General features: G+C 40.9%; 1 protein-coding gene across 19 annotated transcripts in view; it reads left to right on the forward strand.

Annotated features, from left to right (window-relative positions):
• Positions 1 to 26637, forward strand: part of UNC79 (unc-79 homolog, NALCN channel complex subunit) — a 280888-nt gene that overhangs the window by 190199 nt on the left and 64052 nt on the right. For 15 of the 19 annotated variants that reach the window (XM_054530438.2, XM_054530441.2, XM_024231534.3 and 12 more), the window contains 8 exons: positions 449 to 598; positions 1178 to 2398; positions 10331 to 10438; positions 14052 to 14168; positions 16742 to 16825; positions 20669 to 20771; positions 23088 to 23228; positions 26130 to 26168. In XM_054530438.2, the coding sequence (XP_054386413.2) occupies positions 449 to 598; positions 1178 to 2398; positions 10331 to 10438; positions 14052 to 14168; positions 16742 to 16825; positions 20669 to 20771; positions 23088 to 23228; positions 26130 to 26168 (1963 nt within the window). The remainder of the gene's footprint in view (positions 1 to 448; positions 599 to 1177; positions 2399 to 10330; positions 10439 to 14051; positions 14169 to 16741; positions 16826 to 20668; positions 20772 to 23087; positions 23229 to 26129; positions 26169 to 26637) is intronic. The other 4 variants (XM_054530433.2, XM_054530440.2, XM_054530444.2 and 1 more) reach the window with 2 other exon arrangements.

Consider the following 26637-nt stretch of genomic DNA (forward strand, 5'->3'; position numbering starts at 1 on the left):
TTTATTTTTCTTTTTTGGAAAGGCCAAGATCCACTCATTTTGTTTAATTTCCTTTCGCCAAATCAGCCTGAAAATCCACGCAAAGCAGGCAAGTCCAAGCAGTGTCACAGGCTCCTGGAAAAAGTAGCTGACATCTATGTGTCATCTGGTGTTAAGCGCACTGGAAAAGTTTCCCAAAAAGGTGCTATTGGACTCTCAAGAAGCCTCTCTTTAAAAATGCTGCCAATTGCCGTGTGAAAAGTGATGGGCAATCTTGTAACAGCTTGCTCTGTCCAATAGATGGAGAATTTGATGCCTGGATGAAATACCAACCCATGGCTAGACTTGGGCTGGTGCAGAAACTACCCCAGACCTTGTTCCATAATGCTTTCATTGAAATGCTTGTGTAGACACAGCCTAAGAGAGAATAACCTCTTAAGTGTAATTTTGACTTTCTCTCCCCAATTAGAAGAAGATAGTGTTTTTGATGAATCTGATATTCATGATACACCTACTGGACCCTGCAATAAAGAGTCTCAAACTTTTTTTGCAAGATTGAAAAGAATAGGCGGCAGCAAAATGGTGAAATATCAGCCGGTTGAGATGAATGTTCAGAGAAGTATGAATTTTTTCTCTTAGTAATTTTATGCAGAAATGTTGTACTCTACCGTTTGTTTGGGGTGAAATCTTAATTTTATTATGTTACTACACATTTTAATACCGTTGATTTATATATATGTATGCACAAACAGTATATATATATACACATTTATATATATACGTGAATCGACAGATACATCATTAATGTCATGATCGTCTTTGAGAGCCATTGCTTGATTTGATTTGTTGCAAAATGTTTGCTTCTCTTCCACACGATTTGAATACAGTTTCCTAGATCTGCCTCAGCCAAAAAATGATCCCCTCTCCTATGCACAAATGAACAGAGCTGAGGAATTATCCCGAAGCCCGATTTTGGAAATCAGATCTTAAACTGCCATTTTGGTTTTTTTCATTCGTAAATTTTCCAGTTTTTGAAATTAGAACGAACCTTACAAAAACTTGGCCAGAAAGTTCGTTTTCCCTCCTGGTGGAGCTGGGATTGTGATGATGATTTATGCCAATTGTGTGCCCAAGGATGAGGGGAAAAAGTGGTGAAATCTCCAAGTAAAATAGTACTAGCTTTTTCTGTTTTGATCAGGTGAAATAGAACTGGCTGAATATAGAGAGACGGGTGCATTACAAGACAGCCTTCTCCACTGTGTGAGAGAAGAAAGCATTCCGAAAAAAAAGCTACGCTCTTTCAAACAAAAATCTCTTGATATAGGGAATGCAGACTCGCTTTTGTTTACATTAGACGAACATCGTAGGAAGTCGTGCATAGATCGGTGTGACATAGAGAAGCCTCCGACCCAAGCTGCGTATATCGCACAAAGATCAAACGACCCTGGACGTTCTAGACAGAACTCTGCTACAAGGCCTGACAATAGTGAAATCCCCGAGAACCCAGCTATGGAAGGGTTTCCAGATGCTCGAAGGCCTGTCATACCAGAGGTTAGGTTAAACTGTATGGAGACGTTCGAGGTGAAAGTTGACTCGCCGGTAAAGCCTGCTCCTAAAGAGGATTTAGACCTGATAGATCTGTCCTCAGATTCAACCTCGGGGCCTGAAAAACACTCTATACTGTCAACCTCCGACAGCGACTCTCTTGTATTTGAGCCTCTTCCCCCTCTCAGAATAGTCGAGAGTGACGAAGAAGAGGAGACGATGAACCAAGGCAATGATGGCCCCTCCGATAAAAATGCTGCCTCTTCTCCCTCCGTCCTCAGCCATCCTTCCGTCCTCAGCCTGAGCACAACTCCGCTTGTACAAGTAAGTGTGGAGGATTGTTCCAAAGACTTTTCTTCTAAGGACTCAGGAAATACTCAGTCAGCAGGGAACACGGACTCTGCCCTCATCACTCTGGAAGACCCTATGGACGCCGAAGGATCCTCAAAGCCAGAGGAGCTGCCAGAGTTCTCCTGCGGTAGCCCACTAACGCTGAAGCAAAAACGAGACCTCCTTCAGAAGTCGTTTGCTCTCCCTGAGATGTCACTGGATGATCACCCTGACCTGGGCACCGAGGGGGAGAAGCCTGGGGAGCTGATGCCAAGTTCAGGGGCAAAAACCGTCCTCCTCAAAGTTCCCGAAGATGTGGAGAACCCCACAGAAAGTGAGAAGCCTGATACCAGTGCAGAATCTGATACAGAACAGAATCCTGAAAGGAAGGTGGAAGAGGATGGAGCTGAGGAATCCGAATTTAAGATTCAGATTGTTCCCAGGCAGAGGAAACAGAGGAAGATTGCTGTCAGTGCTATCCAGAGAGAGTACCTCGACATCTCCTTCAACATTCTAGACAAACTGGGAGAACAGAAAGATCCAGGTAAGCTCGCCTCTCTTCTTTCTCCCAGCCTTAACTTTAAGTTTGTGCATCTTGTTTGGTAGGGTACCGGCACTGAATATGCATCAGACTCAAACTCTTATAATGTCAGGGTGTGACATTATAATGGCTTCGCAATCACTCTGAATCCTTCCTGTTTACTGGACAATGTTGGATGCAGATGTGGTTCTACTGGCTCCATAAATGTTTCTGTTTTTGTTGTTTTAAACTCTGCAGTCAATTCTTGACCACCCTTGGTAGTGAGATGCATTGGTTAATTCGTATCAGGATAATCCAGGTATCATCTCAGCCTTCCTCAAACAGCAAAAGTCATTAACTTGAACTCTTTGCTTTCTTTTTTTCTCTGCTCTATACTGGTGAACTATGATCTAGTCCAAAGAAGGACCCAACGTGAAGTCTAAAATAAAGCAAAGAGTGCTCTAGAATGGTTAAGAATTGACTGTATAATCATTTACAGGGCATACAGCTGATTGTAGATACTAACCAAATATCAGAAACCAAAAAATACCAGTTACAGCCTAGACCCTAACCCACGGTCATCACTTGGTGATGAAGTTATCACAGCCCATGGATTTCCTGCCTCAGGGGCCATTTCTTGTGTTTGCTTGGAGGCATTGTTTCTAAGAAAGATAACTTGAAAGAAATGGCAAGCCCATGATCCACCTCATCCTATAACACAGTCTTCTGTAATGTTACCGCAACACTGATCAGAACCCATCTTCATTTCTTAGTTCAGATCTTTTAAAAAAAGTTAATGGGGCTGGGTGTAGTGGTTCATGCCTGTAATCCCAGCACTTTGGGAGGCCAAGGTGGGCGGATCACGAGATCAAGAGATCAAGACCATCCTGGCCAACATGGTGAAACCCCATCTCTACTAAGAATACAAAAATTAGCTGGGCATGGTGGCGCACGCCTATCATCCTAGCTACTCAGGAGGCTGAGGCAGGAGAATTGCTTGAACCTGGGAGGCGGAGGTTGCAGTGAGGTGAGATCACGCCACTGCACTCCAGCCTGGTGACAGAGTGAGACTCCATTTAAAAAAATAAAATAAAATTAAAAAGTTAGTGGGACTTTAGAAAAAATGGAATTGACTAGGGATGATTATTTTAGTAGATACATAGACTGTGGAATGTTAAAAACTGTTGAAGGTCTTAAAGACCTCTAGCCTAGCCCCTCATATTATACAGGAAGATACCGACGCTTAGATAGAGGAGGTGATGCACCAGGTCACATGGCCAGACAGAAGCAGTGCCTGATTCCAGTCACATTTTCCCGCTATTCCACACAAAAGCAACTTCTAAGGGAATGCAGTTGGCTTTTTTATTTGCCCCAGGCATTTCCAGAGGTTTCTAGCTGTCCTCTAGCTCATAGGACAGAGCTGTCTACCTCAAAAACACGCTGTAAAAATCTGTTGAATGAACATTGGCGTATTCGGAAAGGGTCACGCTCCAGCCAGGCAGGGAAAAAATGGTCCTTGTTCACAACAAGAAAGTTTAAGAAGTTAAGAAGGCTTTCAGGGAAACTGGGACACCTTTTTATTGTTTGGGGCCAGGAACATGGTTGCATATGGAAGGAGGAGGGCATTGACCTAGAAATGATAGAGGTCTATAGGGCTGGTGCATACGAAGCTGAGGTCCACAGGGTGAGTCTCTGTGATGTGTAGGTTGCAGGTAGGTTCTAGTGTGCAGGTTTGTGTGTGCAACTGTGTTGGCTTCTTTATTCACCCTTATGTTTGATTGTTCCCCAGACTACCAGGGAGGAAATTATTTGTTAACAGAACAAGGGAAAAATACATGATAGTTATAACATGTCTTTAAAATGGCATAATATTTATTTTACTGTCATCATAATTGTATGTTTTCATAGGGCTTTGCCTCACACTGACTCTGATCTGATCTCTTCTGCCTCTCCTTGCTGGGCATGGGAAGGAGTCCCTGTGCTCAGAGCATGACCCAGGCGTCCCCAGACTTTCCTGCCTCCCATCATTAGGAGTGAGGGAGGCCCAGACACTTGCCCCTCCAAACCCTCCCAAACGCACAGGCTTGCTCCTGCTAACTGCCAGGAGTCCAGGACTAATCTCTGTTTATGTCAGTCCCTAGAGTACTGGGTCGTCCTTCGTATCCCTCACTCAGAGCTCCACAAGGCCTTGCATACCTTCTGTTCTGAAGCTTTCTCCTTCGTTACCCTGACTCCTGAAACCCTTCCGCTGTGTCCTAGGAAATTCATGGTCCTTCAAGAGCAAAATCCCTCACACGCATTCTCCTCTATTTCCCTTGCCTTCTGAGTCTAATGGAAGCCCAGCTCTCCCCGAGGACATTGCTTTCCCTACAGCCCATGTCACTGGACTTGGCCAGGGGCAGCATCTTCCTTGCTCCGCACTGCCCCTTTCAGACCCTTCCCTTCTTGTCTCTAGAAACCCCCTCTCTGAGCTGCATACCCTCAGACCATAGCACCCACTACTTGCATTGCTGCATCATCACGAACCTTGGTTCTTCCTCACTTGTTGACAAATTTGATTCGTGGCCCTTCTTATTCTTTCCTAAATTATTCCTGTCTTAATTCCTGTGGATTTTAATATTAGTGTAGATGACACTCCTGACACTTGGTTTCCTTGAATGCATCTTCTCCAGCGATTGTTTTTTTATCCTCCACCTTAGCTCAGCTGCTCACACCCATGGTCACATCGCAGACCTTATTATTTGCCAATAACTGCAACCTCTTCATGATCTCAGTTTCATTGCTCATTCTCTGATTACCATTTCTTCTCTCCCTGGACAATCATGTATTGATCCAAGTATTTTTTGCTGTCCCTCCCCTACTTCATGTCTTTTCTCCTTACTCAACTTAAACTCAAGGCTATCAATGTAACCCCTCCCTGCCTGCACCCTCTCGGGCCTTTCCCTTTTTAGATTTGCTTGGCTAAACACAACCCGTGTTAAATCCATCTCTCCCTCTACCAGTACCTGCACCTATCAGATGAATGTGACTGGGTGAAAACACATAATGCATTGTTCAAGAAATTAAAAGAAAATAAAGAAACGTGTTTGAATTCCTTAACATGACCAGTGAAAGCATAGATCCAGGATTGGTCAGCAATAGCACATGGGCCAAATCTGTGCCACTGCCTGATTTTGCAAATGAAATTGTATGAAGTGCAACTACACATGCACAAAAAAAATTAAAAAAAAGAAAAAAACACATAATGTTGGCTGGTATCATTTTAAATTTAATGGCCATGAACCTCGACTGGGTCCTTCAGCCTGACAATCATAACGTATTTTCCTGGTCCATTCACAATTCCAGTCTCCTAAATGACTATTTCATAGCTACTTTTCTCCCCGAACTTTCAATAAGTCTGCAGTTGACATAATTGGAAGGACTTTCCACAGCTTCCTACCACCTTATCTGCCCACCTTCCAGCCTCTGCACCTACACACCTGGACTTCCTGGCTGGGGCTATATGTAGCTTAACTGTCTGTATTCCTGTCTACACCCAGCCTTTCCACATGTGGACACGATTCTATCTCTCTCGCTTACTCAAGAATATAGGCCCCTAAAATTCTCCCTTCTGTATCCTCCCTTAGTATTTTTTTTCCCTAAAGCACCCTTGATTTGAGCCTACAAACATGATCTTATTTCTCTTTCTTAAACAAACAAAAGCACTTGATCCGTGTTTTCCCAACTATTAGCCCATTTTACTTCTTTCCTTGTAGCAAAACATTTTGGAAGAGATAGAATAGAGTTGTCTCTTCCAAATTCTATTAGAGTTGTCGCTTCCAAACTCTATACTAAAACATACTAATGAATTAAAATTAAAAGAAAACAAAAACACATAATGTTGATTGGTATCATTTTAAATTTTGGTATTTAATTTTTGGTATCATTTTTAATGTTTTAGTATAGAGTTTGGAAGAGACAAACATTAGTATAGAGTTTGGAAGAGACAACTCTATACTATCTCCAATTTTCTTCCATTCTTTTATTTCTAAAAGCTGTTCATAAGCCGGGCATGGTGGCACACACCTGTAGTCCCAGCTGCTTGGAGTGCTGAAGCAGGAGGATCTCTTGAGCCTGGGAGTTGGAGGCTGTAGTGTGCTATGATTGCACTTGTGAATAGCCACAGCACTCCAGTCTGGACAACATGGTGATACCCTGCCTCTTAAAAAAATCATTCCTATGAAGCTTTCATTCCTACTATTTCACCCAAAGAGCAATTGTCAAGGTCACCAGTGTCCTTCACTGCTACATCTGTCAGTAGTCAGCCGTGAGGTCTGATGCTGACATATCTGCAGTCTTTGACACCATTGGTCACCCCGTCATTCTCTTTGGTTCCTCTCTATCTCCCTAATGACAGAGGGACTTGTGGTCTCTGTCCTTGATCCTAGTCTCTTCTCTATGAACTCTCCCTCTCTCAATGGTCTCATCTGGTTTTAACCTTTACATATTGTCTGCATGCTAAGACAACCATCAGTGACCTATTGCGGAAATAATGCTGTGTAACAAACATCTCAGCAGCATACAAGTATTTATTTAGTTCGAGAGTCTATGACTCACCTGGGGATTGGCCAAGGCTGGGTGGCTAGGCTCTGCTTCTCATGCCTTCTGACCTCGACCAGGACCTTGAAGCCTGGAAATATTCCCATGGTGATGGCAGAGCCACAAAAGAACAAGCCGTGTTGCACAGGCACTTTCCAAGCCTCTGGCCGTGTTATTCTTGCAAACATTCTGTCAGCCAAAGCAAATGACATGGCTGAACCAAAGTCAAGAGGGGAAATATACTCTCCCTCTTTAGTGGTAGAACTTTAAAGTCACATGGTGAAAGGCATGGATTCAGGGAGATATGAAGAATTGGGGCCACATCTCTCAAATAGTGCATGGGACTATTTTTACTCATACGAAAATAGTATCTGTTGTTTATCTGAAATTAACATTTAACAGAGCATCTTCTATTTAATCTGGCAAACTTAATCTACCTTCAAAACACATCCAGAATGTGGCACCTTCTTCTTACCTCCACTGTTTCCACTCTGGCCTGAGCCACTGACATCTCTGACCTAGATGAACTGCTAGAGCCTCCTGACTTTAGAAAAAATGGAATTGGCTAGGGATGATTATTTTAGTAGTATTTTATTTAGTAGTAGTATTTTATACTCCTATACCTTCATGTCCTCTCAACACAACAGCCGGAGTGATCTTTTAAAATAGGAGATTACACCATCCCCCTGCTTAAAGCCTTCCAGTGACTCCCTATTTCTTTCATAGCAAAAGCTCAAGTTCTTTAAATTCCTGCAAAGCCCTATGTGGTCCTAGTCCTCATTGGCTCTCAACTGCATTCGCACTATTCTCACTACAATGCTACTTAGCCACAGTGACCCCTTGTCAGGTCTTGAACACCCCCCTTTGTATTCTTTACCTTTGGGCCTTTCCACTGATTGCTCCCTCAACCTGGAACTGCCAAATATCTGTCTGGCTCATTCTCTCCCTTTTAATTCTTTGATCCAACACCAGGTTCTCTGCGAGGCCTGCCCTGGGCTATGCCCTACTCTACAGCCCCTACCTGGCATCTTGATGTCTGTCTTTCTCTTCTCTATTTCTCTCCTACAGAGAATTGATCTTCCAATATACAATAATTTATTCACTTGTATGCATATTAATTATTGTCTGTCTCTCCCCTCCCAAATGAAAGCTCCTGAAGGCAAAGATTTTGTCTGGTTTGTTCACTGACTGTATCACAAGTGACTAATAGAGAGCTGGCAAATGTCTGATGAAGGAATGAAAGGATAGCCTGATGTTTTCTGCCCATCACTATAAAAAGTTGAATACAAATATTTTAAGCCAAGTGGATAGCTCTATTCAGATATTTATCTTAAATTTATACAAGTAAAATCTTTCATAAAATGATGGAGGGCTGAGGAAAGATTGCCTTGCTAACAGAATCTTAGTACACTAATGCTTATTACCGACCTTCTTACAGTAAGACATTTCTTTAAAATTAAAGATACACCAAGGATTTTAATAGGGATACCAAGGCCAGGCATGGTGGCTTATGCCTGTAATCCGAGCACTTTGGGAGGCCGAGGTGGGTGTATCACCTGAGGTCAGGAGTTTGAGACCAGTCTGGCCAACATGGTGAAGCCCCATCTCTACTAAAAGTACAAAAATTAGCTGGGCATGGTGGTGGGTGCCTGTAATCCCAGCTACTTGGAAGGCTGAGGGAGGAGAATCACTTGAACCTAGGAGGAGGAGGTTGCACTGAGCTGAGTTCATGCCACTGCACTCCAGACTGGGCAATAGAGCAAGACTCCATCTCACACACACACATTTACACACACACACAAATAGGCATACCAAAACTCTAAAAGACTTAATAATCTTTCAGAGAATCTTTGAAAATTACCTTTAAGCTTTTTCACTAACATTATTGGTGAGATTATTAGGCGTTAGTTGTAGCCTGCATAGAATGCAGGCCAGTAAGGGTAAGAGAGATAATTATGCATGTTTTTGATTAGTAGTTTGGGGAGGATACCTAAGAGAAAAATCATAGCTGACCTTTACTATCTTAATGGCTAAAGTAATTTAACATTAGTCATTATGCTTTATTAAGAGGGTTTGGGAAACTTTACAAGAGTTATGCTTTTTTGTTATCAAGAGGTTATTAATCTGGCAACCATACCTACTCGAAAGGCCTCTGAGAATCAAAAATAGATGCTTCGAAATCAGTGCTCAGAAACCTTTGTCCCAGACCCTCACCTAGGATCTGTTCTATAGTTTAGCAAGTTTAATGATCATCTAATAATAGAATGGCATTTGTTTCCTTAAAGTGTATGTTTGTATGAATGTATGAGGTTTGCTCTCTGGCAAGAATAAACAATTTGCACCATGACGAGGATGAGACAGAAACACGATTAAGCTTAAGAACTTGAAGCCATTTAGGGTTGACATCCCTGAATTCCAGTACAGTGTAGTCATGGAAGCCCATGGTGGTAACTCCAAGCCAGCAAGATGCTCAGTAGATTCACTGCATGGTACTGCCTAAGATGGCAACAAGGTTTGGAAAGAAGCCAGTAAACTTTCCAGCAGGTTTTGAAAAATGATTTGTAGTTACCTAGAATAATGTGGGACAGAGTATTTCCCATTACTGATAGGTTACTAAGACAATATTCTATGCAGAAAATATTTCACTTTAAATTCAACATCTGTCAAATAGGAAAGCCAATGACAGTCTGTTTCTTGCTCAACAAATAAAATACAAAATCTGAATTAATCATACATATTTATTTCGGGTTGAGTACAGTCCATGCTCCTAAATCACTTAAGGGTTAGCGAAGGTTATGGGCAAGGAAACAGACAATTAGATTTTAGTGTGGTAAGTCTGGAGAAGGTTAAAGGCAAGGTGCTCTGTAATTACATCAAAAGGGCACCTGACCCAGCATTTTTGTTTGTATATTTTTGTGGAGAGAGGTCGTAGAAGCCTCCCTAAAGGAGGAATTTTCTGTATAAATTGAGATGCAAATGATAAGTAGGAAATTGTCAGACAAAGGTGGAGTACCTAGACAAGAGATAGGGATGAACTATTAAGCATATTTAGGTCTTAGATGAAAAGAAATTTAGTACAGAAAGGTTAAGGAATTTGTTTGGGGATATGCATTGTGAACAGCTGAGCTTTAGCTCTGTAATTTTGCTATCATTAATCTCCAAAAGGCAGATCCATAGGTGCAGAATGTCACATAGAATCAGCTCTCCCTGGAACATTGTAACTAGTGTGTATGTAATTCCATGAAAGTAATTATTAGGCCCAGAAAGTGTATAAAGATTTGAATGGTTGTAGTAGGCAAGAGGGAAAAGATATAGAAAAGGTTCTTGAACTTGCTTTTAATCAGTGTCCTGAGTATTAAATAATATTTCTATTTGTAGATCCTTCTACTAAAGGACTTTCAACTTTGGAAATGCCACGAGAATCTTCATCTGCCCCTACGTTAGAAGCAGGTGTGCCGGAAACAAGTAGCCATTCCTCAATATCAAGTAAGATTTCCTCTGCTGATTATTTCATCTGTACATTTATTTTGGAATACCGTCTGCTGCCTTGTTTTCAATTTTCCCAATCTTGGTATTGTATATATATTTTAATGTTGCATCAGCTTCCTTGGTGACAGTATGTTGTATGTTCTCAGAGACCCTGAGGTGTAGGATGGCCCACTTTCATCCATATCTCTAGTGTTTGATAAATCACTATGGTTACTGACTGGCCACATATCCTAATTTGTTAAGGAATGATCACTGAATTCCATTATTCAATAAAATAAAAATTGTATAACCTGAACATAAAACACGGAACGGGTTTTGGGGCACATGAAAAGCATTGTCTATGGCAGAATTTTACATGGAACACTTTTATTTAATTTGAGTTGCCTCCATCATTAACAAAATTTGATCTAGGTTATTGTAAAATAAATGTATGATATATCATATTCCCAAAGTCATGACTGAATTTAGCTCTTTTGGATTGGAGAGTAGAAATGGCACGACATTTTACAGGACCTGTAGGAAGCGAGTATTTTGAAACTGGCTTCTGTTACTGGGTCCTAGATTTTGTCCATGACAGCTTGAGTTCCACTGAAGTTCCATAAGGGTATCCACATGTCTCAGTGAGGTTAATTACGAGACTTTAGCATGAGACATTCTTACCAAGAATCAGAGATATGAACACAGATGCAACTTCTATAAACCTTTGTCATATGTGCTGATAAATGTTGTGTTCCATGTGGACATTGCCTGAAAAGCTGTTTAATAATTTTCATTTGACCATCTTTTGATGATCCTGAAAAAACAGATAAAGATCTTAAACTACTGGACTGGTAGTTTGGAACATCATCATCTTCATTGTTCATTCATTCATGCATTCATTCATTCAGCAACTATTTACTGAGTGTCTGCTGGATGCCAGACACTGTGCTTGGCACTGGAGGTCAAAAGTGAATAAATAAAACACCACTTGTTCTCCAGGAGTTTGCAGTCATAATAGTAATTATAGCTACTATCTATTTAACATCTATCATGTGCCAGGCACTGTGCCAAGTGGCTCACACACATTGTTATCTGATCCAATTCTTACATCAATACATGCATGATAGATGTTGTTGGCCCCATTTTATAGATTAGGTAATTGAGATCCAGAGAAGCTAAATGACTTGCCTAAAGTCAAATATCTGCTAAGTGATAGAGTCAGGAATTGATGCTAGGCCCTTTAGACTTACGAACCCATGTTCATTTTTAGTATACTACACTTCCTTTAAATAATTCAAATTCAGTTGTAATAAGGATTATGGAAATTCTAAGAAATAGTTTCCAAATGACAGTTATTTGCCCTTTTGGTAGCAAAGAAGAATGGCTAGTTCTGAATCTGATTATTCTTCTTTTATTACAAAAATCTGTTTGATCACATGATAAAATGCCAATTTTATGACCACATACTAAAATCATAAAAGTGTATCTTCTTCTAATTTGTATGAGTAATCTTTAATAAGATAATGGGCTGGGTGTGGTGGCTCACGCCTGTAATCCCAGCACTTGGGAAGCTGAGGCAGGAGGATCACTTGAGCCCAGGAATTCGAGACCGGCCTGGGTAACATAGTGAGGCCCAGTCTCTATAAAAAAATTAAAAATTAGCCAGGCGTGGTGGCGCGCACCTGTAGTCCCAGCTACTGGGGAGGCAAAGTGGGAGGATCGTTCAAGCATGGGAGATGGAGGCTGCAGTGAGCTGTGATTGTGCCACTCCACTCCAGTCTGTGCACCCTGTCTCAAAAAAAAAAAAAAAAAATGAAGAAATAAAAAGATAGTGAATTAGAGTATAATTTGAAATAGGATTATTAGCTCAGTAGGACTCAAATGATAGTTAAATATACCATAAAATGAATTTACAAATTACAAATGTTTCATGATCCCAAAGTCATGATTGATCTAGACTTTGGATTTAGCTTAGCACTTCATTAGATTTCCAACTTTCTCCTCCTTGCCATTAAAAGCATGCATTCTATAGCTCTTGGTGGTGTGTTCTTGGAGGCATCATGCCTGGTACCTTATACACTGAGCTAAACATTAAGGGTTTTATTCTCAGGGAATTCTGCTGTCTTTAAAAACACCTGAGAATTGAAGAAATTATTCAATCATCAGACGTTTAAAATTTTCGTTTGATTGAGTCTTTTAGTTGCTGCTAATTTTTAAATTTGTTACATCTTCAAAAAGAATTCTGCTTTTGAATTTTACTTAAAGTTGTGCTTTTCAAGTGAGTCATAACATTGTAAGTTTTACCAATCAGCGACAAAAACCAGAGATGTTTAGTATTAGGTTGAGTAGTCATTTCCATGAGTTAGGTTAATATTGACTTTAAGACACAAGAATTCCCATCACATCCTTCCCTTTTGATCAGTTTATCAGCTGGTTATTTTGTAGCTAAACGTGTTGTGACCACCATTAATCAAACAGCATGCTAATTACATTAAAAATAATGTTATAATTGATTTCACATCACACCAAGTTGCCACCTTGGTGCCATGATTGTGAAACGTGTGTATAACATTGAAGAGTTTCCAGGGGCCATGCGGTCATCCCGGTCTCTACCATCCCTTTCTAGGGCGTGTAGTTGATAGCTTCGGTTTCTGAAGTTGTTCTTATAACACAGAGAATAACCACAAGTTGTCAAATATACAAGGTATTTGGGGTCATGTAGAAAAGTTGCATCCATGATGCTCTGCCTCTCTCACTGGGCTGTTTGGTAGGGATTGGTGGGACTGCTGGGAATAGGACCAGAGGAGACTGCTTTCCAACTCAGCAATCTACTGGCAAAAGTGTTTTTCATTGTTTTCTGGTTTGGAAATGCTAATAACTTGACATTTCACTGATGGGATATGTTTCAATGCTTAACTTACAGGATAAAAATCTTACCACTTTTTAAAAACAAAGATGTGTACTAGAATATACTCATGGAATGTTGTTTGATTCACATTTTTCAAACAGTAGGCATAGGCTCACACGGAGATTGAAAACAGCATTGACTTTGGAGTTGATATGTTTTGGTTTTAGGACCACCTCAGTTGCTGACTGGTTCCAAGTCATATAATTTCATTTGCTTCAATTTCTCTCTCTAAAAATTGGGGTTGGTATGTGTCATCCTACCCTAAAATATACACGCACACACACACATCATGCACACGCACACATACACAAGGACCTCATGGGGCTATGAAGAAGATGGAAATAATGTATGCACAAGCTCTGTTAAAGAAAGTTAAGCCATACATTTAAATTTGTTATTTGTCTTAAATCCTTTTTGAAACATGGCAGAGTATATAATTTTAAAAGTAGATGAAGATAATCATATTTCATTCAGTTATAACTGGGATAAATATTTACAGGCAACAAATCAGTGCTAATGGGCACTGTTACCAACTTCACTGTGTGAAGAAAGGTATCCGGAACAGCAGAGTACCTTAGTTTTTCATTTGAACAGAAGCATACAATTTACCAAAAATTATGAATAGCAAATGAAGGGTCAATTAAAATTCTATATGGATGTGTGGAGCCTTTGTGTGCTGTGGAAATTTATTATTATAATCATCTCCTAATTTCCTCCATCTAGCTCAGTATAGGCAGATGAAAAGGGGATCCCTGGGAGTTCTGACAATGAGCCAGTTAATGAAGCGGCAGCTGGAGCATCAGTCTAGCGCCCCCCATAACATCAGCAACTGGGACACTGGTGGGTCAAGCTTTTTCTTCTCATTCTACCTCTCGGATTAGCAAATGCTACTTTCTCTGTGTCCACTCTGCTCCCTTGTTAAAGAACAGATTTTCTCTCATGTTCTGTGGTTCAGATAATTTTTCAAAACCACCTAAGGTAATTAGTAAGTCTATTTAAACTTCCCAAGTGTTCTAGAGTGACACGCTCTTCCATTGAGGCTGGCCCAACTCTTGTTCTCTCTAAGACCCAGATTCCAGATATTAGGTTATTGATCTGGGGAGGAGGGAATGGAACTATGGTTTCATGATGCAAATAAAAAAGAAAACACACAGCAGATTATCAGTATTCTCTGTTGTATAAACTACAAAGTATGCCCCAAATGAGGGAATATTTATAGTAATACTAATAGTGATAAAAATTATCAGCTTAGTGACATCATGATCTTCCAGTAGGTTTGGGAATATGAGTTCTGTGTTTTAGCCAGCAGGGTCACCAGGTTGCAGCCGCATACCCCCATGCTCATAAGATGGAACTGCATCTAACCTCAATTTTAAAGTAAGAATTGACTGCCATGACATGTCTATTCTAAACATGATCACTCTGCATTTTCTAAACTTTGTTACCACGTTTTGTATGTGTACTACCTTATCAAGCCAGTAGTATAGCCACAATCCTCATCCTCTTTTAAGTGCCTGCCTTTTCTGTTTTTTTTTCTTCTACAATTAAATGGGTCATTTGAGTTACAAGATTCTACATGTGAAAACACCTTGCAACATGCATGCACCACTAAAATGTAAGGGCTTATTATGGTGATATGCTCTGGGGCCTACCCTTGGATCGGACTCTTTTAGTATCGTGATTAATACTTTCTGGCTGCAGTGATACGAGATTATTTTAATATTCTTCCTGATGACTACGAATTAAATATCCACAAAAGCAAAATATTGAGATACTTTTATTTTCTTCAAAGCCATAGTATTTATATACATACTTTTACTTGCCCTCATTATTCTTAGAGAGAGAGAGAGTGCTAGTCTAGATAACTAAATCCCACACAGCATACCAAATCTCACATTTAACAGATAGTTTCAACTCTCCTGGACTTTATAAGGGTTCTTTACATTGTAAAGGTTTAGTGTTTTCTCTTCATTTTAGTGATATGTGGTAGTGAGCAGTGAATAGCCAAGAGCAACAGGCAAGGGAGAGAAGGAGAAAGACTGGACAGCCAACCTCAGGAGTTCACTGGGTTTGAATGAAGTCTTTCTGCCTACACCAAAGAGGACTGTGCTTTCTTCTTTACGGAGATGAAGCTGTGTAAGGAACTGAGAATGGCAGCTTTTGTTTGATTAGGTCTCCGATAATTAAATGCTGATGTGAGGGCTCTGAAGATGATTTTTACCTTGCTACTGTTTTCTGCAGCAGGTAGCTCAGCCTAAGCTAACCAACCAGTTTAGATTCTGACTACAATGACAACCTACTTCAATGGACACAGTAGTTATAAAAAGGCAAACTGATCTCAATTTTCAGTCCAAATTTTAATCTAAGAAAATCTACACGATGCCAAATAACCCATTTAACGGAATTTTTCACTTTTCAACCAAATTTCAATCTTGTTCATGTCACTCTGGTTTGTCATTTAATATTTCCCATTTATATGCTGTCTGAATTTCTTTTGCGAGTTTTCCTGGGCCTGTTTTCCATCCTCCAAATTGGTTCTCGAGTCACCAAGTCCTATAAGCGTCATCTCAATATTCTTGTTTTGATTAGCGCCAGAAAAAGTCCTCCTCACATCCGAGCCTAGGGGAGAGTCTGTGACTGTGTAGTACAATGTTAGGTGGCATGTCACTTTAAACTACACATGTAGATTCAGTAACTTGCTGGTCTCCACCAGAACAAATGTGGCCATGTAGGCACCCCAAGAAAGGCAGCCTAAAACATGGATCTGATCAGTTCACCTCAGCACACACCAGCTCTACCCTGAGAGCTGCCTCTTCTCCACCCATGCATATGAGACCTGTCTCTTCTCCACCCATGCATGGCGCCATGACTTACTGCTTTGCCTCATCTTTCGTGTGAACAAACATTTTTGAAGCACCATGCCTCCATTTTTGCCCCCTCCCCCTTATTCCTGTTCCCCATCCCTCAGTCCAACACCTGTCATTTCCTTCTACCAGTTCCACATGTTTCCAGTATGACCTTTCTGGCCATTGCCCCAAATGATCACTTATGTACTTACTGATTTGCATAAAACATTTCTGTCATGGCTGTGATATTAGCCTTTCATTTCCTATCTGGAGATATGAGATTTGAACTTTTTTTGGGGGGCAGGGTGGGGTGCTTGTCTGGACTTTTTGGAATAGTTTTAGATGCTGTCCTGCTTTTAGTTGCATTTCATAGAACTGAATGGCAGGTTTGTAGTGAAGCCCCAAATAACCCTACCCTAAAATCTAGGATGTGATCTGTAAATGTTAATAATACATAGTAACAGTGACCAAAAAATTGGCCCCAAGAGATGATTGGTTAAATTCTTTGTGTTCTAAATGGTGCTAAGATGACCACATCAAAGATTGAAACCCTCTATTTATCCACAGAACAGATACAGCCTGGGAAACGCCAGTGTAACGTGCCAACATGCCTAAACCCTGACCTGGAGGGACAGCCATTGAGGATGAGAGGTTAGTTGAGTCACAGAGTCTCTGGCTGTAAAAGTTGGAGACTGGACATGTCCATCATTTGGTCACCCAGAAGGTGCAGCCTTTTTCTTAGCAGCTCCAGGGAATAGGGATGACCTTTGCCCAAACACCCCCAGTGGCTGAGTGCCTGACATCTCATCTTTGAACATGGCCGACAGTTCTTCCTTATAATGACTTTCTAACCCTTGCACACAAAACAAGTCTAGTCTCTTTCATATATATATATGTTCAAGCCATTCTCCTGCCCCAGCCTCCCGAGTAGCTGGGATTACAGGCATGCACCACCACATCCAGATAATTTTTGTACTTTTAGTAGAGATGAGGTTTCACCATGTTGGCCAGGCTAGTCACAAACTCCTGACCTCAGGTGATCCACCCGCCTCGGCCTCCCAAAGTGCTGGGATTATAGGCAATGAGCCACCATGCCTGGCCTCTTCTATAATTTTTGGACATTGCTTATTCCCTCAGTCCTTTCTGGACCAGATATTCCTAGGTCCTTCGGCATTCCTCCTCAGACATATCAGTTTTCCATATCATGCCATATCTACTCTTCTGAGCATGGTCCAGCTAATCTGTATCTTTTCTAGAATATTGAGGTTATAGGCTAATAGTTTCTTTCCAGCTCTCTGAAGTATACATTGAAAAGATTCACTTGACTTGATGCTGCTCACAGAAGCAAGCTGAAGGCCAATCTGTGCTAAGGTCAGAATATTCATTTTCAAAATTAATCCCATGAATTTTAACTACCAAAGTAGTTAATTGTTACCTTTGTTCTTTTTTAATTGAGAAGGCAGATTAACCTATCATTGGTAGAAAAACAGAATACCCAGAAAGAATTATGATTCCATCTCACAACTAGTCTTTTAAATCAAGTAGACCTATTTTTCTAGATCATGTCACTCTTCTAATTTTCCTAAGGAATGAGGAGATATTGATCTCCAGCTTTTGCTCACATTTCTTTGGCAATGAATAGCAGTTTTAGTCCCTGTATTGGATGAGGTGAGATTCTTCCTCACCTCATCATAGCTAGGAAAAGCTTTGATGAGTAGAAGTAAGGGTGGTTGAACAAATCTTTGGTGCTTGTTCATGATCTGGTGACTCAGTAGCAGCAAAAGTGGAATGAGATGATGAGAACACTAAGATGGAAAGTCAGTCTCTTTCATGGTAAACTCAAGAGCCTATCAGTACAGCTGGGGGATTGATCCACGCATGCCTTTGAGACAAACACCTTCATAATTTTTCCTGTCTCCAAGACTCACAAAGGGACTTGTGTCAAAATCTTCAGCTTCAAAGTGGGGCTCTGGAAGTGGGCCCCTCTTCATTCAAGTTTCTGGGGGCCCTCTGTTTCTGCTACTAGCTCAGTGTAGCGTGCCCTTCAGCTATTCAGAAGGGGAGCCAGTAGTGGAGGCATCAGAAATGTCGGCAGCAACTTGGGGGTGATAGGGACTGTCTTTAACATTGCAGACTTATTGTGACTGAAGTATAACAAAGGTGGCTGCGGTCTGTGGCTTCCTTTTTGCATTTCCCATCTCCTCCTAGTACATTACTTTTTGTTCCTACTACAGTAGCAATATTTAGGAATCCATTGATTCAGCCAGTGTTGCCCTATGGGGATCAGTGTCCAATAACTGAACCTGTCTGCTTTTATAGATGATGGCCATAAATATTGCATCATACATTCCGTGCTGTCATATGGAAAAACAACTTCATGATGCTATTGTCAAAAACACCTCTTTCTTGGCATTTGCATTAGGCAATAATTAGTTTGAAACTGCCAGAATGACTTCGAGTGCCTCCCTTTTCTTGGCTTTGATTGTGATTACTATATAATAGTAATTGGCAATAATCTTCTGAAAGGCTTGACTCAGAGGTTTTTTAATTAAAAAATCAATTTCTTATGTTTCTAGTTAGTCTATGTACGTGTCATCATATATTGTATGGGCTGAATTTTTCCACTTTTAGCACAAGCATTCTGACATCTGGTCGATGTGGTCTGTCAATGTTCAAGAAATGTGGAGTATTGAATTTAAATTTTCTGTGTCTTGGTTTCTTGAAGCAACTTCATGCTGTTTACTGTGCTATTTAATAATCAATTGTGACTTCATTTATCTTGGACTATTTCTTGCCTTTTCTATTATTAATCAGTGTACCTTTATGCTTGTAATACTGTTGCTTCCACTCAAAGTAACATCTTTGTGAAACAATTGAAGATCTTTGTGAATGATACACTTACATATACTTAGGGAAGGATGTTATCTTGGATATAGCTGATAAATATAGTAGTAAAATTTGGATTCCCATTTGGGAGCTTAGGAAGTGACCTAAAGATATTTTCAGATACTTTCCTTTGCAGTTTGGATTTGCAAATGTTCTGCTTCTTATACTCGTGTAACCTTTGATCAGGCAAAGGAGTCTGTAGAATGGAAGCATCTTGACTTTTCAAAGGCTCAACACCATTTTTTCTTCCTAAAATTCAGATTGAAACACATTGCCCACTTGGCTAGCTTTATGAATATTTTGATTCCTTTAGAAACTCATTGTCTGAATCATTATCTTTCTCCTATTTGAGGAAAGGTCATGCATACCAGGTTTTTGTTTGCTTGTTTGTTTTCTCCCAGCACCAAGATACTAATACCTTGATGAGAAAGATTATTTAATGACTCTTGGATTTTTCTGCCTTCACTCCTGTTTGAGGAACTTAGAGTTTTAGTTATTACTTTGTAGAACATGGCATTATTATGGATGATCCCTTTGAGATTCTTCTTGGGGTGCTTCATTTTCATGAGACTCTCTTGCACTAGTGGCTTTCTTAATGGAGAACAGCTTCCTGACTCTCCAGACTGATTTACTCATCCCTGGACCATGTTGCTAAGATTCTTGTCTCAGATTTCTTTGAAGACATCAAACCCCAAAGTTTTAAACACCATGGTATCGATTGGCTGATGTGGAATGAGTCACTGGATGGTTCCTTCAAAAAAACTTGATATTACTTTCATAAATACTTCAGTTTGAAAAATGCAAGGCCAGGCACAGTGGCTCACAGCTGTAATCCTAGCACTTTGGGAGGCTGAGATGGGAGGATCCCTTGAGCCTAGGATCTTGAGACCAGCCCGGATAACAAGGTGAGACCTTGTCTTTACAAAAAAACTTAAAAATTATCCAGGCATTGTGGCGTGTACCTGTAGCCCCAGCCACTTGAGTGGCTGAGGTAGAAGGATTGCTTGAGCCTGGGAGGTTGAGGCTGCAGTGAGCAGTGCTCACGCCACTGCACTCCAACCGTGGTGACAGAGCAAGACCTTGTCACAAACAAACAAACAAACAAACACACTGATACTTCTTAGCTCAAAGATCTCCATTGCTTAAGTGCATGGAGTTCTGGGATCTTACCACCTTCCCATATTAACAAAACTGTAATGTTGATATGCGTTTGTGATTTTAGAAATGCAGTATCACATGGGCAGTTTCCATTTATGCCTACAAATAAGAATTGTAGCTCTTTTAAGGGTACCCTTGAATAGATTTCCCCCTTTGTCCTTCATCTTTGTCTTTGGACCCTGCTGGCACACCTGAGCTCTTTCTGATTTCTTTCAAAGTCAAGAAGCAAAGAGAGAGAAGTCTAGTTCTTCACTTCAACCAAGCAGAAACAAATCACAGTCTTTCTTGACTTCATTTTGTGATTGAGGGCTTTCTGCAGTACAATTGGGATGTCCAAGTTGCATTCCTGGGAATGTGATCTTTGGAGGGTTTCTAAGAGGAGAACCAGGCCTTTCTTGGCCCCTTGAAGCTCATCTATATTCACTGGTTGTCCTTTTGCTGCTTACCCAGGTGCCACCAAATCCAGCCTGCTATCAGCACCAAGCATAGTCAGTATGTTTGTGCCTGCACCCGAAGAATTCACTGACGAGCAGCCGACGGTGATGACGGACAAGTAAGCTCGCACAGTTATTTTCTTCACCATGTTTACAGAATGTGAGTTTGGTCCCCACAGTGGTGAGAAAGTTTCAGAAGAGGCATGCTTTGCTTTTAAGTCATAATTTGTTCTTCCAGTATATTGCCTGGCACACAGATGCTTGTTTAGTGAGTACAATAAAGAATAACCAAAGCGGATGGATTGCTTGAGCCCAGGAGTTTGAGACTAGCCTGGGCAACATGGCAAAACCCTGTTTCTATTAAAAATACTAAAATTAGCCAGGTATGGTGGTGTGTGCCTGTAGTCCCAGCTGCTAGGGAGGCTGAGGTGGGAGGATCACTGGAGCCTGGGAGGTCGAGGCTGTGGTGAGCTGTGATGGCGCCACTACACTCCTGCCTGGGTGATAGAGTGACTGTCTCAAAAACAAAACAAAACAAAACACTTGTAAGATTTCAAGTTTAGAGAAATCCCCTTGGACCAGGAAGCCTTCTTGGTAAAAGTGACCTGATTGATAAATTAGGTAGATGATATGGTTTGGCTATGTTCCCACCCAAATCTCACCTTGAATTGTAATAATCCCCATGTGTCAAGGGTGGGGCCGGGTGGAGATAACTGAATCATGGGGGCAGTTTCCCCCATACTGTTCTCATGATAGTGAATAAGTCTCACGAGATCTGATGGTTTTATGAATGGGAGTTCCCCTGCACAAGCTCTCTTGCCTCCCGCCATGTAAGATGTGACTTTGTTCCCCCTTGCCTTCCACCATGATTGTGAGGCCTCTCCAGCCATGTGGAACTGAAAGTCAATTAAACTTCTTTCCTTTATGAATTACCTAGTCTTGGGTATGTCTTTATTAGCAGCATGAGAACAGGCTAATATAGTATGCTTCTGATAAAAGGTGAGGAATGGGCCATGCGCGGTGGCTCATGCCTGTAATCCCAGCAGTTTGGGAGGCTGAGGCGGGTGGATCACAAGGTCAGAAGATCAAGACCATCCTGGCTAACACGGTGAAACCCTGTCTCTACTAAAAATACAAAAAAATTAGCTAGGCCTGGTGGTGGGCACCTGTAGTCCCAGCTACTCAGGAGGCTGAGGCAGGAGAAGGTTGTGAACTCGGGAGGCGGAGCTTGCAGTGAGCCGAGATTGCGCCACTGCACTCCAGCCTGGGTGACAGCGAGACTCTGTCTCAAAAAAAAAAAAAAAAAACAAAAAAAAAACAAAAAGTGAGGAAGGTAAGGTGGAAGGGGCTGGTGTGAGTATCCCTGTAGCTGGCCATCCATTACTCATTGTAATGACCTGACAGCCACAACTGAAGAAGTGGCGGTTCCTGTCTCATGCAGCTGCCTTGGAAGGTCCACACAGGTCATTGAGTTGCCTGTGGAGGGCTCTCTCCAGCTCTTCCTTTGGGATTACACCCCTCTGCAAGTCTTAATCTTTCCTACTTGCCTTTCAGTGCACTCCATTTCTTTTCTTTTTTACTTAGAAATGTGAATCCTATATTTTAAAACGTCAATTTGTAAGAAATTTTTATGCTCTTTCTTTGGCCTATATTTAGGAAGGTTTCAGAAGGAGAGGTCACAACAGCAGTTGTAGTTCTTGTTTCCCTGCTATTCCCAGTAGACTTTCGCTTCCCTTTATAAAACCGCTTACTTTATCAGCTGGCTTTGGTCGAGTTGAATGAAATGGACCCTACGTTAGGACACTACAAAGAGCGATAGGTTGGAAGTTACCTAAGAGCGGGTGCCATTGTTTGTGCTTTTACATACGACACTCGGCAGGCCTGGTGAGTTCATAAAACTCATCTGAGTGAGTGGTGGAGAAGAGACTCCATTGTCTCCTCAGGCTTTCCAGATGGTTCCGTAGACTTGACTACCCTGTCTCTTAGCCACAAATAGAACATTTTCTGAAAGCCTCCATCCGTGCCTAAGCATTTTTCATTTTTATCTTCAACAAATGAAAAACAAATCTAGTTACTGATTTTCCTCAGCAATAATGTCAAATGCATCAAATCCCTCATCCACAGGCTTCAAACTGATGGCCCAGTTGGTACTCATTCTAAGCGAGAGCAGTCACTCACATGCAGGCCAGATGCTGGGGAACTGAAAGAACATTTGCAGTCATCAGAGGCACCTTCGTGGTCTCTGCCATGTGTGCTGTTTCTGTATCTGTGGTGATGGCAGCACTGGAATCCCCTACTGATTACCAGAGTGGGGCTCCTGATCTCCTTTTGGAGACTTTCCAAGACCTACTAAAAACAGCCATGTGTGTAGTATATTATATCTTGAGACCACGGTTCTTTCTTTCATGGAAAGCATGTCTCTCTTTTCTTTGCAGATGCCATGACTGTGGGGCCATTCTTGAAGAATACGATGAAGAGACACTTGGGCTAGCCATCGTGGTCCTCTCCACATTCATTCACTTAAGCCCAGACCTGGCAGCCCCACTGCTGCTGGATATCATGCAGTCTGTGGGAAGGTGAATGTCAGCTTCTGTTTTGTTTGGTAGGAAGGTCCTTTATTCAGTCTCTATCTTGAACTAAAAACTGCCAGTTCAAAAGTGAAACATTCAGCCACCTTGTAGATAATGGTATTTGTGACATCAACTCAGACTAGTTTTAAAAACCAAATAGACCCGTCTTTCGACTGAATTCTCCAGCTGCATAGAGTCATGAGTCACAACGTCAGAGCAAAGCTAGAGGCAACTGCACCAAGGAAACCCCACTGTTTGTTACCCCTATCACTAGATGAGCTAATGGATGTAACCATGCACACAACTGTCAGCAGTTGGTAGTAAGCACTTCATAAATATTACCTGTTATTATTATTTCTCTTTACCTGTTTTGAGATGGATTTTCTAGGCATTTGTAATCTCAAGGACACCTCATTTAACTATGAAACTTGGGGCATTGTTGTTTGAGGAGACACATAGTAATTGTAGCAGGTTCACATTTCTGACTCAGATAAAAGAAGGATGCACACATTTGGGGAACAGGGCTTTCAACCTGACTGAGAGATTACACTTAGCTGCTTTGAGGGTGTTCATGCTAAGAAAATTCTATTTAGTAGATAGGACATTAGAAGATAAATGACATATTTCATGGATATGAAGAAAGCTCAAATTCAATAACAAACTATAGTCTTAGCATGCACAACTTACAGGAGAGGGTTGAATTAAACTCTACATGAACGTATTAACATTTCCAATCTGTGCTAACAGTGCCAGGTGCTTTAGACTGCAGGTATTAGACAGAGCTCTTGCCCTCAGGTACTTTGGGCTTAGTTGCTGTGACAGTTACTGTGGACTCATTGACTAGCCATACAAGATAGGGCGTGATTAGATGCTGTAATGAGTGGAATGAGAGAGAGCTAAGTGCTAGAGAAGATTAGTATAGGAAAGATTTCTTGAAGTTTATAAGGAGGAGGTAGCACAAGAACTGGATTCTGTAAATTCTTGGCATTTGAGGAAAGGAAAGAGAATGAATTTTAATGGAGCTAAAATTTAATCCTTTTTTAAAAATGAAAAAATGCTGACTTCAAGTTGAAGACAAATAGGAAAGCATTATAAACTCCTCAACCCCAAAAGTGTATGGCTTCCTTATCCTCCCTTCCTCCAGTTTTTTTGGTTGTGTCCTTAGGAGTCATATAGACAGAGACTGTATAAAGGTAAGTGTGATCATTGCATCTCAAGACTTCAAAATAGCCCATGTGCCAAGTAAGGGATGGATATGAGGATATGGAGAGAGAAGAAAAGATGAATTACTTCACTTAAGCCCTTGAGTTTGACCTAGTCATAGTAATTGGAGAATAAATGTTGTGTTAGCTATCAGCAATACTTGGGGAATTGAGAGTTTTTATTAATACCAGGTCACAGTTTCTACTATCAATACTTCTTAGTTTCAGAATGGATAGAATTATTGTTCTGGTCTGTTATCATCTCTTTGAAACAGATGATCTAAGTTGTCATAGCTATATAGAGGGATTTGTTTCAGTTTTTTTTTTGTTTGTTTGTTTTAACATAAGTGAGAACAATATATGTTCAAACATTGCCAACTGTCAGGATGGAAACACATGAGCTTTGAAGAAAAGCAAGGGAAAACCAGTAGCAGATACATTTTTACATATTTACATACACATATATTTAAATCTCTACCTCCTTTGGGTAGACTAGCAAGAGACAGGGAGTACATTTAGTGCAAGCTGCCACAATTCTTAGCAACCTAAGCCTAATCACCAAAGCTACCAAGAAAACAGATTCAACTGTCAGCTAATTCAGGGCTTCCTGGCATGCCTCACTTCATCACGAAGAACAGATGAGATCATGTGGTTTTACAAACACGTTGTTTATTTGTGCTAATTATGACCACGGGGACCATTCCCAGCAATTCCAAGAGTTTGTAAGCTCAGCATAACCCTTTCATGGATCACTCAAGCTTTTCCATATGATCTCATACTTTGCTGTCTGCTTGGATCCCTCTTACATGATCCCTTTCTGTAGGTACAGCCTTTAAAATCTCATTTGCTGCACCATTAATTACTGTTACTGTTTAGTTTACTTGTCAATGTTTATCTATTTGTTGTAGTGTCATTAGCATGAGAGGGTCTGTAAACAACACAACTGGGAATGGTGTCTGGTGTTAGTGGTTGCTAGACCCCCTATTCCTCTAAGTGGGGTCTTGGCTCAGCTCACTCTTACACCTATAGTCCTCATCAAGTAAATAAATTTGCAACATTCTCCCTATCTGTTTCTTCAGTATCTTACTGATCCAGACATGTTCTTCTAAACCCATCAGTGTAGTCCATTCTCTTTCTATATGATAAAATATAGAGTATTTCCACACATACAGAACCGTATAATTATACTTTTCTGGAAATTATATGCTCCATATCGTTAACCAATACATTTCTCAATGTAACATTTCCTTTCTCCTCATTTCAACCCAACAGCTGACAAATATTCCTGTTATCTATTTTACTATCTTATGGAGGCTTTTACCATTTGTGGTTTGTTTATAGTTAGGTTTCAGAGGTTGTATACAAAGAAATGAATTTCGAGTTGAGTTAATATGGAGAGGGGCTGGGTCAAATGTTGTGATAACTGTCTGGCCTGGCTGCAGGCGCCATTTTGTAGAAAACCAGCTTTAACTGCAAGTGTTTCCGTGAAAATGACTAACTTGACATAGCAGGTCTCAAGGACTAGGTCAAGTTTAACTCTAGAGACTGACCACTGAGTGGGCCCTCTGTCCCGTCGAGGGAATTGTCAACATTATACATGTCCACCCATCTAAACTGGAAATACAACAGGTCCTCCCACAATATTAATGCATTTCGTCATGGAAACCTAAGATATTTGTGTGACTCTCTTTACTTTATTTCCTAGATTGGCATCCAGTACTACCTTTTCTAATCAAGCAGAAAGGTAAGGTCCTAACATGAGCCCAGATCTCACTTTCTTTTCTCCTCTGTGCGTGTTCATCCCGTTTCTAAAACACCAGTGTGGGGCTGGGTGCAGTGGTTCACGTCTGTAATCTCAGCACTTTGGGAGGCCAGGGTGGGAGGATCACTCGAGCCTAGAAGTTCAAGACCAGCCTGGGCAACATAGCAAGACCCTGTCTCAATAAAAAATAAAAATAAAAAATATACCAGCTTGTGCACCACGGAAGGAATATTGTAAGGTTCCAGTTGCAGCTCTAGAGAGCACTAGTTATTCATTTTCTGTTCATGCCTTCATTCATTCATTCATTCACTCACTCATTTTAGCCAACAAATACTTTTAAGCCCACCCTGTGCTAGACACTTTGGCCTTCACTGGGGGCAAAACTGACATTATTCCTGCCCTCATGGGGCTTATAGTCTATCCATGAAGCCAATGTGAATAAAATATTTGC

The sequence above is a fragment of the Pongo abelii genome, chromosome 15 (genome assembly GCF_028885655.2).
Source record: "Pongo abelii isolate AG06213 chromosome 15, NHGRI_mPonAbe1-v2.0_pri, whole genome shotgun sequence".
Taxonomy (NCBI): domain Eukaryota; kingdom Metazoa; phylum Chordata; class Mammalia; order Primates; family Hominidae; genus Pongo; species Pongo abelii.